The following is a 14,389-nucleotide window of genomic DNA, read 5'->3' as shown; positions in this document are numbered from 1 at the left end:
AGAAACATGAATGGGACTGCGGCGCTGGACCCTGGACCCTGGACCCTGGGACCTGGCCTCCTCACATTTTGTCAACAACTTGAGTATCCGTGTCTTCTCTCTGTGCTACAGTAGGTGGCGGTGTGCACCCGCCATGATGGTTTGTGACCCGTCAGGAAGAAGAAGAAGAAGCAGAAGCAGACCTGCCCGCCAATTTCGAAGGATAAACACAAACACCGTCGTCCTCTTTCGTCTGACTTTACTATGAAGAAAGTTACCACATAACAGCTCACATTTCTTTGTCAACAATGAATTCCAGTGGAAAAGGTAACGTACCGCGTATTTGTTCGTCTTGCAAACTGAATGTCATCATGGCTATCTCGTTGATCTTGTTGACGCTAACGTTCACGGTTTTTTGGTAACCTAGTCGGTGTCGGCTAACGCGATTTAGCTAACGTTACCTCACTTTACAGCTGTCGTGTCCACCTTAACTGAACAGACGTTAACAATCTTATGTTTCTGTTGACAGGATGTGCTGATTCAAGCCAACTTGCTGCCAGGTAATGTACCTCTAGGACGCACTGCTGTTTTTGTCTTAACAAAATCTGACCGCACGTACCTTAAGTTATTGCTAGTTGCTAGCATTGGCACAGTACTATTATTAAATGTGCTAAAGTGCAGTCGTTGGCCCATACCCCTTAGTATGCGGTCCTTGGCAGGGCCGTGCATAGACCTTTAGAGGGGCAAGTGCTCAAAATGAAAAAGGGGGCACACGAAGTTATATTTTAAAACCTCATTCACCTTCATAATTAACAACATAATCTGCTAAGCTACAGCATCTCATTTTCAAACCGACTGTAACATGGAATCTACAACAAACTGCACTATACTGTCACTGCCCCTCCCCGTGAAACTGTAGGGGCATTATGATAAATAAATATGAGGTGATTATGAATGTTAATACGTAATTTGAGTCGATTTCCCCTGTTAAATTTCCCCTAAACTGAACAGTAAAATCACTATAAATTTGACATGGACATAGTCAGGGAAATCCCGAACAGGAACCCTTTTAAAATTTCATATAATCTATTAATGACCCCAAAAAAGAGAGTAATTTCTAACATGACAAATACATTATAATGCTGTTGGATATGGTGTTCTTTTTTTTATATTTTTTGTATAGTCATAGTCGTGGTTGCCCTGTCAGCTAACTGATAAAGGAAGGGTTTTTATGATAGGTCAGAGGTGATCCGGCTATTTGATAATATTTTATCTTTGGAGTTCCCTTTTTTAAATAAATATACACTACAGTACAACAATGTCAAGTCTTCTTTTTGATTTGATTTCATATAATGAGCAATAATGTCATTGTACTTGTTATATCAAAAGTGAGAAATACTTGCTGAAACAATAGAGCACCTTGGACATCGAGGGGCTCAAGCACCCTGAGTCTTCCCAACTGCACGTGTCTGTGTGATTGCTTTTTTTGTCTGAGGTGATTCTGTGAATTTGACCTCTAGGTTTGCTGATTTGATGTGCTTGTGCCTTTTCTGCTGTGACTTGTCAAAATGTTCTCCATGAAATAGGAAACAATATGAAACACTTCCCTGCTTTTCAAGGCTGTGTTTAGTTCCCATCATCATTGACAAAATTTGTGTGTTTTACAGTGTTAATGGTTTCATTTTCATTTCTGGCCTTACAGCAATGACAGCGACTCGATCAAAGTCTTTGTTCGAGTACGACCTCTGACCCAGAGTACTGGGCTGACCACAGATGGGGACCAACAACTGTGTCTCACGGTCACTTCACCCAACACCATCCGTCTGCTATCAAAACCAGAACCACGAACCTTCACTTATGATCATGTTGCAGACATGGACACGTCTCAGGTTAGGAGCATACAGCAATGTTCATAGTCACTATAGCACTGGACTGAGCAGAACTAGTCTGAGTAGACTGTTTTAACTCATGAAGTTGGTCTTTGTCGTTGTGTGCATAATGTTTCTCTGTCATTCTTCAACAGGACGCTGTATTCAACAGTGTGGCAAAGAACATTGTTGAGTCTTGCATGAATGGATACAATGGTACTATATTTGCCTAGTAAGTGGACTTTACATTGTTTATAAATTATATAATTAAAAAAATATTTTATGGCACAATCACTTTGCATTGTGCTTCGTGTGCAGCACCAACATAATTGCTCACTGGATTTTTCTCTTGCTTCTGCAGCGGACAAACAGGCTCAGGAAAAACATTCACCATGCTTGGTGAGAATTTAATGTGTTATTTACATTGTGTTCGATAAATGCTTTTAAAATCCAGCAGTAGAATGATTGTAGTGACACTTTATTTTTTCTCCGACTTTAGGACCATCCGAGTTGGATAACTTCACAGATGAACTCAGGGGGGTTATTCCTCGAAGTTTTGAGTACCTGTTTTTTCTCATCAACAGAGAAGTGGAACGGGTGAGCTGCAACATTTCATCACCATGACAGTGTTGTAAAGCAATATTTCATGTTTGGTTTCTAATTAAGTCGGTACTTTGATTCTTCTTTTTCCTTAAAGTCTGGCCAGGCCAAGAGTTTCCTTTGCAAATGTTCATTCATTGAGATTTACAATGAACAAATTTACGACCTTCTGGACACAGCCTCAGCCTGCCTTTTTCTCAGGGAGAATATCAAGAAAGGCTTGTTTGTTGAGGGAGCTGTGGAGAAGTTTGTCAACTCAGCCGCTGAAGCCTACCAGGTAAAAAAAACCCTTGCCTTTTGGGGCTCATACAAGGTTTTTGTACTTGATAATGCATGCTAACACTCTTACTTTCTGACGAGTAAGAGGGGATGAAACCCCCACATTACTATACACCTTGTATCTAGTTCCATTATCATGTAAAAACGCTTGATTATTTGTTTTCTTCATTAAAAAGCATCACATTTCTGCACACATTTGAGATCACATTGAATTTGATAAATAAGTGCAGGTGTCATCTTAGGAATGTACTGTGGAAAAGTGCAGAATTTTTATTTGAAATCACACAGGTGCTGTCTATGGGCTGGCGTAATCGACGAGTGGCCTCGACCTCTATGAACCGAGAGTCTTCCAGATCTCACGCAGTGTTCACCATGACTTTGGAGTCCAAAGAGTCAATCAATGAAGTGGTGAACATCAGAATGTCCCAGTTGAACTTGGTCGATCTTGCGGGGTCTGAGCGACAGAAAGACACACACACAGAAGGCTCCAGACTCAAGGTGAAACTTTGCTCATGAATTCAGTCTCATACTGAGGCACTGCATTCATAGCTTGCTTGTGCTAACAGCTGTTGTATGCATTGCTTCTCTTTCAGGAGGCCAGCAGCATCAATCGCTCCCTCATGTGTCTCGGTCAGGTGATCATGGCACTGGTTGATGTGTCCAATGGGAAGAACCGCCACATCTGCTACAGAGATTCGAAACTCACCTTCTTGCTCAGGGTGAGTGACTCTATATACACAATGTGATTGGATATGGATTTGTAAGAGAATTTGTTATTTTGTTGTGTATTAGTTGGGACTTCCCTGCAATTAAGAGATTGTACATACAGTTTTTTCAGTTGCTTGACATGCAGTTTCTTGGTAAAAAATACACTTTTTTCATGCTGTTATGGCTCCTGAAATCACTATTGGAATGAGTTGGTCTAAGAAATACTTGTGGATATAAAATTAAAGTAAAGAAGTATCAATCTTGTGCATTTTACATTTAAGTATTGAATTTTGCTTCATATTGATTTGTATTCTTTTTGCTTTGGTAAACTATATCTTATATGCTAAACTATATCTTATATACTACACTTAAAGATGTAATTGCACTGTATAATTTTAATAGGTATGTGCTGTAACAAATACTATCGTTGCCTCAGGACTCTCTTGGAGGAAATGCAAAGACTTACATCATAGCCAATGTGCATCCTGGTTCAAAGTGTTTTGGAGAAACGCTGTCCACCTTGCAGTTTGCTCAGAGAGCAAAGTTGATCAAGAATAAGGTATCTCTCATTAACTGAAACAGACTAGACTAAACCAAGTTCTTGTGATTTCAAAAAGCACTTTGTAACCTCATCCCTGTGCAATTATTCTGTTTTCCAGGCCATCATCAATGAAGACACACAGGGAAATGTGAGACAGTTACAAGCTGAGGTGAAGAAGCTGAAAGAGCAGCTTGCGCAAGCACTTACTTCTCGGTCTGTGGACTATGGGAGAGATGTAGCACCAGGAGGACCTGAACTCCCCAGAGGTAACTATTCACAAACCAGACGTGTGGACTTTAAAGATATACTATGCAGGGATTGTCGGTTATTGTTTGTAAACACAAGATTTAGTCAACATGTTGACTTTGTGTCAGCAATAATAAAGTAACTTGGGCTACTGCATCACATGTTTTTAAACAGGTGTTTTCTGGTGTGTTGCAATAGTGTAAATCAGCTTTTCTCATCAGGTCCATACAACGAAAATCAACATGATGTCTCATATAAAGCAAAGTTCATGGCTGCCGTTCGTCTGTGGAGGAAAAGAGAAGAGGAGAAGAGGGTATGAGAAAATTTTGTTTTTTTCACTGTCATTTATTTTTGGAAATCATTAAGCTGTTGGTGCAGGAAAACTTACAGTAATGTTTGACTACACTCAGATGCTGCAGGAGAAAGTGGCTAAGCTTGAGGAGGCTTGGACCCAGAAAGACAAGTTCATCCATTCCAGCCGAATGATTGTCAGGTTTCGGGAGGACCACATCTATCGCCTTGAGAAAAAATTAAAGGCAGGACAAGTCTTACTGTCGGACAAGGAATCTCAGACTCTGATTGACCAACTGAAAGAAGAGATAAAGATCTTGAGAGATCAGGTACAAAATCTAATACCATTTGAACACTGCCTAACTCACTGCTGACGACTGTACATGTGTGTATAATGTGGGGCTGCATGGTCAGTGTGGAGGACCTATAGTTGAGTTATACAAAACTTGTTTTATTTTGACATATTGACACAATTAGTTTCCTCTAAAATCCAAAGTATGTTTTTTTTGTAGCTGCTTACTCTAAAAGGAACAGCAGAGTCAAATTAGATCTTCTATATTTGTTAGTTGTTTTTTTTTAAAAACATTTTTAGATAACAGACCTACATTTCCAAAATGTTGCATCTGTGCCACACGATTTTCCCATGTACACAATTTTGCCCTCTTAGGTTGAACATCACCCAAAGATGACTCGATATGCAGCGGAGAACTTCAGCCTCAGAGAGGAGAACCGTCAGCTTCGTTCTCTTGAATCAGTGGTGAAAGCTCAAGAAGCTGCGGTCCAAATTTCTGCCGAGCTGGAAGAGGCCTTCCAGAGAGTCATGGAGACAGAAAGTAAGCTAATCATTAGCTTCATTAGATAAATGGCCAAGTAAATGTATTGTATCTGATATGTGCTGATCTCATGTTTAATAAACTCATGTTGCTCCACAGCTCCAGCAGCCTCTTCGACCCCGGCTGTAGATTCTGCCTCTGCAGCTACAATTGAGAAGCTGAAGGCTCAGCTGCTTCAGAAACAGTCTGACCTCACAGGCGCCTTTCAGGCCTTTGAGGAGTACAAAGAAGTTACCAAGTAAGGGAGTGGTTTAATGACGAAAACCTCTCTTAAATCACATTCACATGGGTGTTATCTAGAAAAGCTTAGCAGATGTTTGGAAACCTGTCGAGGGACGTTTATAGGTAGCCATATTTAATAACTATCTTTTTGTGCTTCATATATTTGATGGTGTGACAGTCCTCCCCTACTTGGTAAATCTGCTTTTTGTAATATATATTTGAATATTGCACACCTAATTTTCTAGCTTCAGGTAGAAGCTGTTTCAATTTAGACTACGAGAATGTCATATTTTTTTTCCTTGTATGTAGAGCTGCAATGATAAAGTAATTAGTTGTCAACTAATTTGATAATCTGTTGATTGGTTTGAGTAATTTTTTAAGGAGAAAAAGTCAAAATTCTCTGATTCTAGCTTCCTAAATGTGAATATTTTGTGGTTTCTATACTCCTTTATGACAGTAAACTGAATATCTTTATGTAGTTTAGAAAACAACATTTTTTGAATGTCATCATGGGCTTTGGGAAATGCAGATAGACTTTTTTTTCAACATTTTCTAGACTGAATTAATTAATGAATCTAAATAATAATCAACAGATTGATCAGTGATTAAAATAATAGTTACAGCCCTAACTGTGAGGTTGATTTATTTTAGGGATGTTAAGATATCACTTTTCATGCAATGCCTTTATGTGCTTGTGATGTAAGTTTTGCGGAGCTTAATGTAGTTTTTGATGGTGCTTTGTGTTCCAGGAAACAGATATCACGGCTGGAGTCTGAGAAAAGATACCTTGACAAGTCCAACAGACATTTGGAAAACATTTTGGAAGCCACAAATGCTCACAAGAAACACGAGGTCTCCGAGTTGAACAGAATTCATGTTGAAACTATAAAGGTGAAACTTGTATTCAGATCACTGTGAGGCAAGCCTCTGTATTTATTGTATTTTCGCCTTGCAGACTCTCTAACAAGCACTGTGCAAAGTCCTTATCTTTTATCCTTCAAATGTCTATTATATCAGATTCTCACCACGCCCACCAAAGCGTACAACTTGCGGACCCGTCTCGTGCCTCTCTCAAGCCCCGAACACCTGAATGGGAAAGACGATGATGCAGAAGACATTTGGACTGAGCCGCCTCCTTCAGACATGACCGAGATGGCCTTAACTGAGGAACTGCGTCAAGTGCAGGTACAGCAGTGTGGTTTATTGTTAAATGTGTGTACAGAAAACACATTAAGTCCTGTCATTGTCTCAAACTATCTCCGATTTCTCATCAGGAACAAGTGAGCCGTGTCCAGACGCAGTTTAATGAGGAGGAGCTGAAGAACAGCAAGCTGCTGCAGCAAATTGCAAAACTTGAGGAGCAGATTACTGTCATGTCACAAGAGTCTGAACGCAAGGATGAGGTAGAGTTTCTTCTTGTTGCACATTTACAGTTTTTTTTACAGTGTTTTTTATTTAAACATATTTTTATTGGATATGTGGGAATTTGCTCTTTACCCAGCCATTCTTTTTCTTTAAACCTGATGCAGCTGCTTTCTTCTGAGCGAGCAAACAGGAATAGAGATCATCTCAACCTGCAGAAGGCTGTCAATGATCTGCAGGAGAGCCTGCAGTCTGAACAGCAAGCTGCAGAAGGTAAGGGGCTGACACTTCTTGTATTCACCCAGGTTTTTGCTGATGTTGAACTTGAAAGTTTCTGTGAGATTGAGGTAGGTGACAACACCCCCCCACCCCCTCCCTTTTAGTGCTGAGAACTGAGATCCGTGATCTTCGCGTGGTGCTGCAGTCGTCCGATAAGGAGTTGGCCGCTGTGAGGAACGAGTTGAGAGATGTCCAGAGCGAGCAGCACAAAGAGATGAGCACGCTCTCCAACAGTCTGATCAGCACACAGCTTCAACTTGACAAAGTCCAGTAAGCATGGTCTAATACCTTTGCACCCTGACATGTCCTGATCCCATGTGTTCAGATGCCCTCCAACTTTCATGTTTTTATTCCAGGCTGGAATGGGAGCAGCTTTTGGAGCAGCATCGGTCACTGCAGGACTCATTTGATCAACTCCAAGCTGAGGCCAAGTTTGAGGCTGATCAGGCGAAACAGCAGCTGCAGGACAGGCAGCAGGAGATTGATGAACTGAAGGCACAGCTCATGGTAGGTGAACTCATAAACTTAACTATGGATGTTTTATTTTATCCTGAAATGTGACTTGTGATCTCTTAACTCTACAGAAGTTGAGAATGGATGCCCTTGCAATCATTTTTAATGGCATTATCTTGGTATAACAAAGCTTGTTTTCTCGTAGAAATTGATCAACCTAGGTCGATTTTTTTTTTGAGAAAATGAAAGGCAGATTTTTTTGACATCACAAGACAAATTTATTACAGGAAAACAACTTTGATTTTTTTTTTAAGATCACAGGATAATTATTGAGAACTCAAAAATGGGTACTCCTTGATCTGAAATTTGTTAGACCAGTTACTACAATTTTTAAGCTTCTTACTGGCATGCATGATCTATCATAAACATTCCTAATAATAAGAGTAAACGACCTTTCGTTTTTTCGCGTTAACTGGTTGACTATCTCATTATCTCAAGATTCCAGAGCTTGCTTTCTAGAGATAACAAAATCATTAACTTGAAATCTTGTGACAACAGCTTTTGGAAATTGCAAACAATAATGCTCTCAGCCTCTGTGTACTGTTTTTTTTCTGTTATAGGAGCTGAATAATTCTCTGCAAACTGAGCAAGCACACACGAGCACCCTGATCTCCCAGTTAAGAGAAAACAAAGAAAGTACATCAAAGTAAGTTTTTCCGTAGTTTTATTTTTATTTTTTTCAAGAATTGCTTACAACAGTTTTTAACATCTAAAATAACTCTAATGTCATCTCAAATGACCTTTGTGTATGCCTTCAGAGAACTTATTGAAACGGTGGAGCAGAATACGCAGCTTAGAAAACAAGTCTCAGACCTGACGGTACAGACCCAACAACAGGTCAGTCCTATGAACAGCATAAATGTTTGAGAATCATGACCATCTTAACAATAACTGCAGCTCAGTAGTTCCCTGTGTTCTGTTTTGAAGGCATCCAAAACTGTGGATCTCGAGCAAAATTTGAGCTCTGCCAACGAAACAATAAAAGGCTTGGAGCAGAAGATTGAAGAGGACAAAGTAAGCCTGAGAGATTAATTCTCTCCTGTTTCTTATTCCTCCAAATATAAATGCGGTGTATCTGCTACCCTCCTGAATCCCACCTGTGTATTTTGACAGGACTTTGTTCTAGATCTGATAAACAAAACCAGAGACCTCCGCAGTGAGCAGAGTCAGAAGGACGAGATCATCACCCACTTGTCTGAAGACATCAAAGACATCACAGTACTTTACTCCTCCACCTATTTAACCCTTAATTTGTCTTAACAACTTTGTGGTTTGCTTCAGTTACTTATTCCTTTACTCTACCGCCTCATATGTTTGAATCAGTCAGGATAAGTTTATTATAATGATGGAATTGCTCTTCCAGGCCAAGTATAATGCTGCCTGCCTTGGAAGGGACGATATCCAGGAGCAAAACTCTAAGATGCAGGCAGAAGTCTGTGACCTGAAGGAAGCTTTAGAGAGGCGGGTAGCATCCGACAAAATAGAGGTAAGTTTCATCATGTTAAGCACTTCTTTTATTTATTTTGGTACATTTTCTGCAAGGAATAGCTACCCGAGACCATTTTTGTAGATGGCAAAAAAAGCTACAATATAAATTGTCTCTGTGTGTGTGTGTGTGTGTGTGTGTGTGTGTGTGTGTGTGTGTGTGTGTGTGTGTGTGTGTGTGTGTGTGTGTGTGTGTGTGTGTGTGTGTGTGTGTGTGTGTGTGTGTGTGTGTGTGTGTGTGTGTGTGTCCCCGTCCGTCTGTCTTCAGGTGGAGGTGTTGCAGGAGGAGGTTGTTTATGCCACTGAAGAGGTTGAGAGACTCACTAAGGTCTTGGATGAGCAGAACAGCCTTCTCCAAGCATCTCAAGAGCAAATGGCCCAGAAGGACATCATGATACAGAATCTACAGCAAAAGGTGATTTCTTTTTTATTTTCATCATCTCAACAAAAAGCAAACATACAAAACCAGTCATGTAAAAAATCTTATGGTTTAACATTTTATTAAAATGTACAAAATAAGACCAAAACTCTTATTTTGTACCAGGTGCAACAACAGCAAGAAGCTGTCGAAAGAACGATCAGAAATGAAAGCTTCAAACCCCTCGCTGGACTGACAGTGACACCTAAATCATTACCAAGGGTAATACACGTGTGGCATATTTCAGACAGAAATGCATCATGTACTGATCTTTTTATTTTTTTAAAAATTTTATTTTCTTTTATTATTATTATTTTTATTTATCTGTCTCTGAAGACTCCCTGCACTCCAGGAAGTTTCAATAGAGACCTGACTCAGGTGCTAGAGAGCCAGGAGAGGGAGCTTGAGAATCGGCGCTCCTCCATGATGACCATGGAGATTCTTTTAGCTGAGCTGAACGCAGAGAGGGCCGCCAAGAACGAGGAGATCCAAAGGCTGAAGGTACATCATTATACAAAAGTTGAATTAATTTATTGATGTTCATCACAGGACTGGTGCATTCATTTTCATTTGGACTTTTTGAAGTGGGCTGTTATGAGTAGTAGTGTAGTTATCCACAGTCAGTACATTACCTACAGTAGATGGCGGGTGGCATGTCCACAGTTGGGATGCGCAGGCTGGATTACTGGAAACTAAACTGTACTGCTGTCGACAGCAAAAAAATGTATTTTAGCAACTTAAAAAAATATCTATCTGTTTAAGTGTATGCCATGTTTAAAGATTATTTTCTTGGGCTTTTAGCCTTTAATGGACAGGACAGCTCAAGCGTGAGAGGGGGACAAAGAGAGGAACCTACATGCCCGTTCTACTAACTGAGCCACTGGGTGCCTCGTGTATGCCACGTTTCGAATGTTACCATGGCTTTACCTTGCCGTCATTCGACCTGTTCCAACAGTGAACAGACTCCTTTGACAAGAATAGTAATTGTACTCTGCAGAACACTGGAGATGCTGTGCGTCGTTACCTCAATCACTTAGTTTGTTTGTGTTATTGTGTAACTTTCGTGAACCTGAGCAAACACTTTAAAGCATCCATTTCATGCAACGACACAAACAAACAAACCAATCGTAGCAGCAGTACACCAGCAACTACTGTGTTCTGAGAGATAAAAATGACTGTTTTTGTCAGAGGAGTCTGGCTTTTAAAGAGTAGATGATGTAAGAAAGGGCTATATGAAATTAAGTAAGTAAGTAGCAGTGAAAATACTCTATAGTGTATTTCAGGTGGCTAAAATATGTTTTGCTGCTGCCCCCGATCACAGCAGTGCATTGTTTAGCCTCCATGGTGGTACTCCTGGCTGCCTTTCCAAACTGGATGCGTTCTTAATGTCATGTACTGTAGGCACTGACTATTGACATGTACATCTTACAAGACTACTTAAAAAAAAAAGCATACTGCCCCTTTAAGGTCCATTGATACTTATAATGTGATTTCACTGTCCTCAGACGCAGCTGACTGAGAAAGAGATGGTCCGCATTGAGATTCAGGCTTTACTTGACCAGTTTTACACCAAGCAGAGCCAGCTGACACCAAATGGAAACAAAAATGGGTTGAGTTTATTCATCCTTCATTCAGCCATCCACTGCCCTAGTATACTTTACGTCATCCATTGTTGATGGCATAAATAATAATGTTGTCATTTTCAGTGAGGAGCTGAATGAAACCATCAAGCAATCTGTACTCAAAGAGCTACAGGAAGAAAGAGAAGATAAGGTTTGTATTTGTGTATCTGCGGGTTTTATTTTCTTTCTTTATTGCATAATCATTTACTCATTTGTTTATCTCTCATTGATTAATAGATCAAAGTAATGCAGAAGCTGTCTGATACTAAAAAACAGTAAGTGCTTTATTTAAGTAGATTAATTGAACATTTTGTCAGTACATGTTACTCTGATCCTTAATTAATGCTTATTGTTTGACAAGCTCTGTCTGTGTCTTTGTGCTGTGGATTAGACTGCAAGCGCAGGAGTCGATGTTGGCCCAGTCTCAAACCTGTGTTCAGGAGTTGACCACTGAGCTGAGGAACCGCTGTCTACAGTTGAGAGACCTGAACCAGAGGATACAGGATGAGGAGAAACTACTCCAGGTCAGAGTGGATTAGTATATCTTTTATTAAAGAAAGCGGTTTGGTATGGTGAAGCCTTCAAGTACGATGAAATGCATCCCTAGCAACACAGACAGTAGCTGAAATTTGGTATACATAGTCACAGTCCCCAGAGAAAGACTGCTAATAAGTTCCTGGGCTGTGACAGTAACTGCAATAACGCAATACCGCGGTAATGTGATGCGTACATCGGGATTGAACTCATTACTGTCATCACTGCATTTTTTTTCCTGGTGAAAGTACTCATGTGTAGTTATCATCATTAGATTCCCTCCATATGTTTAAGGGCATCTGAAAAAAAAAAAACAACAACTTTTCCATTGTTTTCTCCTTCAGTTTCCCGTGCACACGGGGCAGGGACAGTCCATCAGGCTAATAGGGGTTCCTTTCTTGTGTGTCTGATTACTTCTCACGTGGTGTCTATAAACAAAAGGAGAAACGCCCATAAACTGTCCGGCTTACTGCTGACATAATAATTGAATGAATAAAACAACATTTTGGTCTAACAGACCTTTATCGGGTATATCTGATACGCCTGATGACGATCTGTTATTTTCAGCAGAAAGCTGGACCGGGCCCCGGAGTTTCTCTTTGTTTATAGATACAGCATAAGAGAAATAATCAGATTAATAAAATAAAATGCACCCTCTGCAGACGTACCTGTCATACATTCAGGTGTGCAGAGATTTTCTTCAGCGTGTATGCAGTAAAAAATCACAGAAGCCGAAACTCAGTAAACTGCAAACACACAGTAATAGTTTCTCTATCACCGTTTGAGTACGTAGAGGATCATGATTGTTTTTACAGAATATGTGTGAATATTTATGCAGTTTCAGAAAAAAAATTAAAAAGTTCTTTTTTTCTAAGTTACCAACCACAGTTTGAACACTGAAAACCAATTAGGGCTGCATCCTATTGATTTATAGATTAAATATTTATTGTATAAAATGTCAGGAAATGCATGTTATAGTTTTCACAAACATCATCATAATTGTTGCCATGATTGCTGTTCCACAGGAGAATGAGGTTCTCCGTAAGCAGAATGTTCAGCTGTCGGAGGAGAACGGAAAACTTGTTGGGCACAAGAACCACAAACAGAGGATTGAATATCTGGTGAAGCTGAAAAAGGACAACACAAAACTTCAAGAGGTAACAAACATTTCTATTATCAAACAGTGTTTCTCTTTGATCGCGTGAACTCACTTGAATGAACTTTGTGATTTTCTTTTGCTTTAAAGGAAAATGAAAAGCTCAGAACGGAGATTAACTTGATGCGAGAAAACATTGGATGTCCTCTACTGGAGATGACGTAAATCCCTGATTTTTAATTGTTTTAATTGAGGTGCATCTTTTCCAGTCAAAAAGGCTTCAAAGACATTCAGGGAGTGTGCAGTAATGACTTTGCTCATTATATGTGTTTATATTATAACATCTCTTATATATTTTTTATTTCCCAAGAGGCATACTGTACATACATACTGTATCTTGACCAGCATGGGCAGACCAGCTGTGACAGACCATTAGTCCAGCTCTATTTTGTCTTGACCTTGTTGGGTTTCTAACCACAATGCTGGTAACCACATCAGAATGTGAAAACTTTTTTAGGTGCTTAGTTCTTTTACTGTGGTCTTCATCTGACCATCTGAGCTGTATTCTTGTAATTTACCATCTTACTGAGGCGTATAGCCAGTGAGTTTTATAGCTTAATGAATTTTTTTATTTTTTTGGAACATGTAATTAAAAAAAAAAAAAAATCTGAATTTTAACGTCTCACTTTGTATGTTTTAGTTTTGATTCCTAAAAATTTAATCAATCTCATGACAGATCTTGAGAGATGTGAAAAATAAGCTTGTGGATAAAGATTTTCTTTCATCCAGGTCTATGGATCTGATAGAAATAAACGGATTTTTTTTAAATTTTTTTTATAAAATATTTGAATTAATAATTTTATTTGACATACTCACATACCTCTGCTTTACTTAAAGTATTGCTGCAAAGGTTTTAATATTTAGATTTTTAAAAAAAGATAATTTAAGTAACTTTGATATTAAGTAATAATTAAGTATGATGATAATTATTGATTGATTGATTGATAATTAAGTATTATCAGCAACATGTACTTGGAGTATTAGAAATAAAAGTACCCAATAGGGAAGAGAGAAAGAAACCACAACAACTCAAAATTAAAAAAATTCTTTCATGATGATCAAAAATAGTTGCCACCTAGGGGATGGTAAGGGTTGGGGAGGAATATAATGCCCATTATTTTTGTTTTTATTTTCTTAATTTTAGGGACTCATTTTATCATGTCATGCTGCTCCAGCTTTTTTTTGTTGTTCTGTGTCAGATATATAAAAATGTAATAAATATATTCTTGAAAAAAAAAACAATAATTGCAAATTAATTCTCAGTCCATTGGCAAATTGATCAATCGACTAATCACTCAGATGTACTTAAGACAATTGGGTAGTTTATTTTCACAGAAACCTTTTTTAAAGTCATGTTTTTTAATGCAAAAATCTTAATTTGTAAAGTAACTAAAGCTGTAAGATAAATATAGTGGAAGTAAAAAGTACAATATTTCCCTCTGAAAGGTAGTGG

The 14,389-nt window shown here is 39.0% G+C and overlaps 1 protein-coding gene across 1 annotated transcript; it reads left to right on the top strand.

Annotated features, from left to right (window-relative positions):
- Positions 1-135: 135 nt before the first annotated feature.
- kif15 (kinesin family member 15) lies at positions 136-14,178 on the top strand. The gene is made up of 35 exons (XM_042500674.2): positions 136-306; positions 509-539; positions 1,682-1,868; positions 2,003-2,079; positions 2,209-2,246; positions 2,347-2,444; positions 2,545-2,724; positions 3,015-3,224; positions 3,320-3,445; positions 3,871-3,993; positions 4,094-4,241; positions 4,443-4,534; positions 4,632-4,841; positions 5,180-5,345; positions 5,445-5,583; positions 6,317-6,458; positions 6,585-6,752; positions 6,842-6,970; positions 7,097-7,202; positions 7,313-7,478; positions 7,565-7,715; positions 8,282-8,367; positions 8,480-8,558; positions 8,649-8,735; positions 8,835-8,939; positions 9,085-9,207; positions 9,475-9,621; positions 9,751-9,846; positions 9,961-10,125; positions 11,130-11,233; positions 11,331-11,397; positions 11,484-11,521; positions 11,638-11,770; positions 12,806-12,937; positions 13,027-14,178. The coding sequence occupies exons 1-35, from the start codon at positions 288-290 to the stop codon at positions 13,099-13,101; spliced, it is 4,143 nt and encodes a 1,380-aa protein (XP_042356608.2). The 5' UTR covers positions 136-287; the 3' UTR covers positions 13,102-14,178.
- The last annotated feature ends 211 nt before the right edge of the window (positions 14,179-14,389 follow it).

The sequence above is a fragment of the Plectropomus leopardus genome, chromosome 14, assembly GCF_026936395.1.
Source record: "Plectropomus leopardus strain MGB_pleo_1.0 chromosome 14, ASM2693639v1, whole genome shotgun sequence".
NCBI classification, from domain to species: domain Eukaryota; kingdom Metazoa; phylum Chordata; class Actinopteri; order Perciformes; family Serranidae; genus Plectropomus; species Plectropomus leopardus.
Note: the sequence above shows the minus strand (reverse complement) of the source record. Positions and strands in the feature narration are given on the sequence as shown.

What these genes read in the sequence shown, in the direction of transcription:
- kif15 (XM_042500674.2), top strand. An exon ending in TTCATGTTGAAACTATAAAG is followed by an intron (nt 6,459 to 6,584) that starts GTGAAACTTGTA and finishes CTATTATATCAG; the next exon opens with ATTCTCACCACGCCCACCAA. An exon ending in AGAAGATTGAAGAGGACAAA is followed by an intron (nt 8,736 to 8,834) that starts GTAAGCCTGAGA and finishes GTATTTTGACAG; the next exon opens with GACTTTGTTCTAGATCTGAT.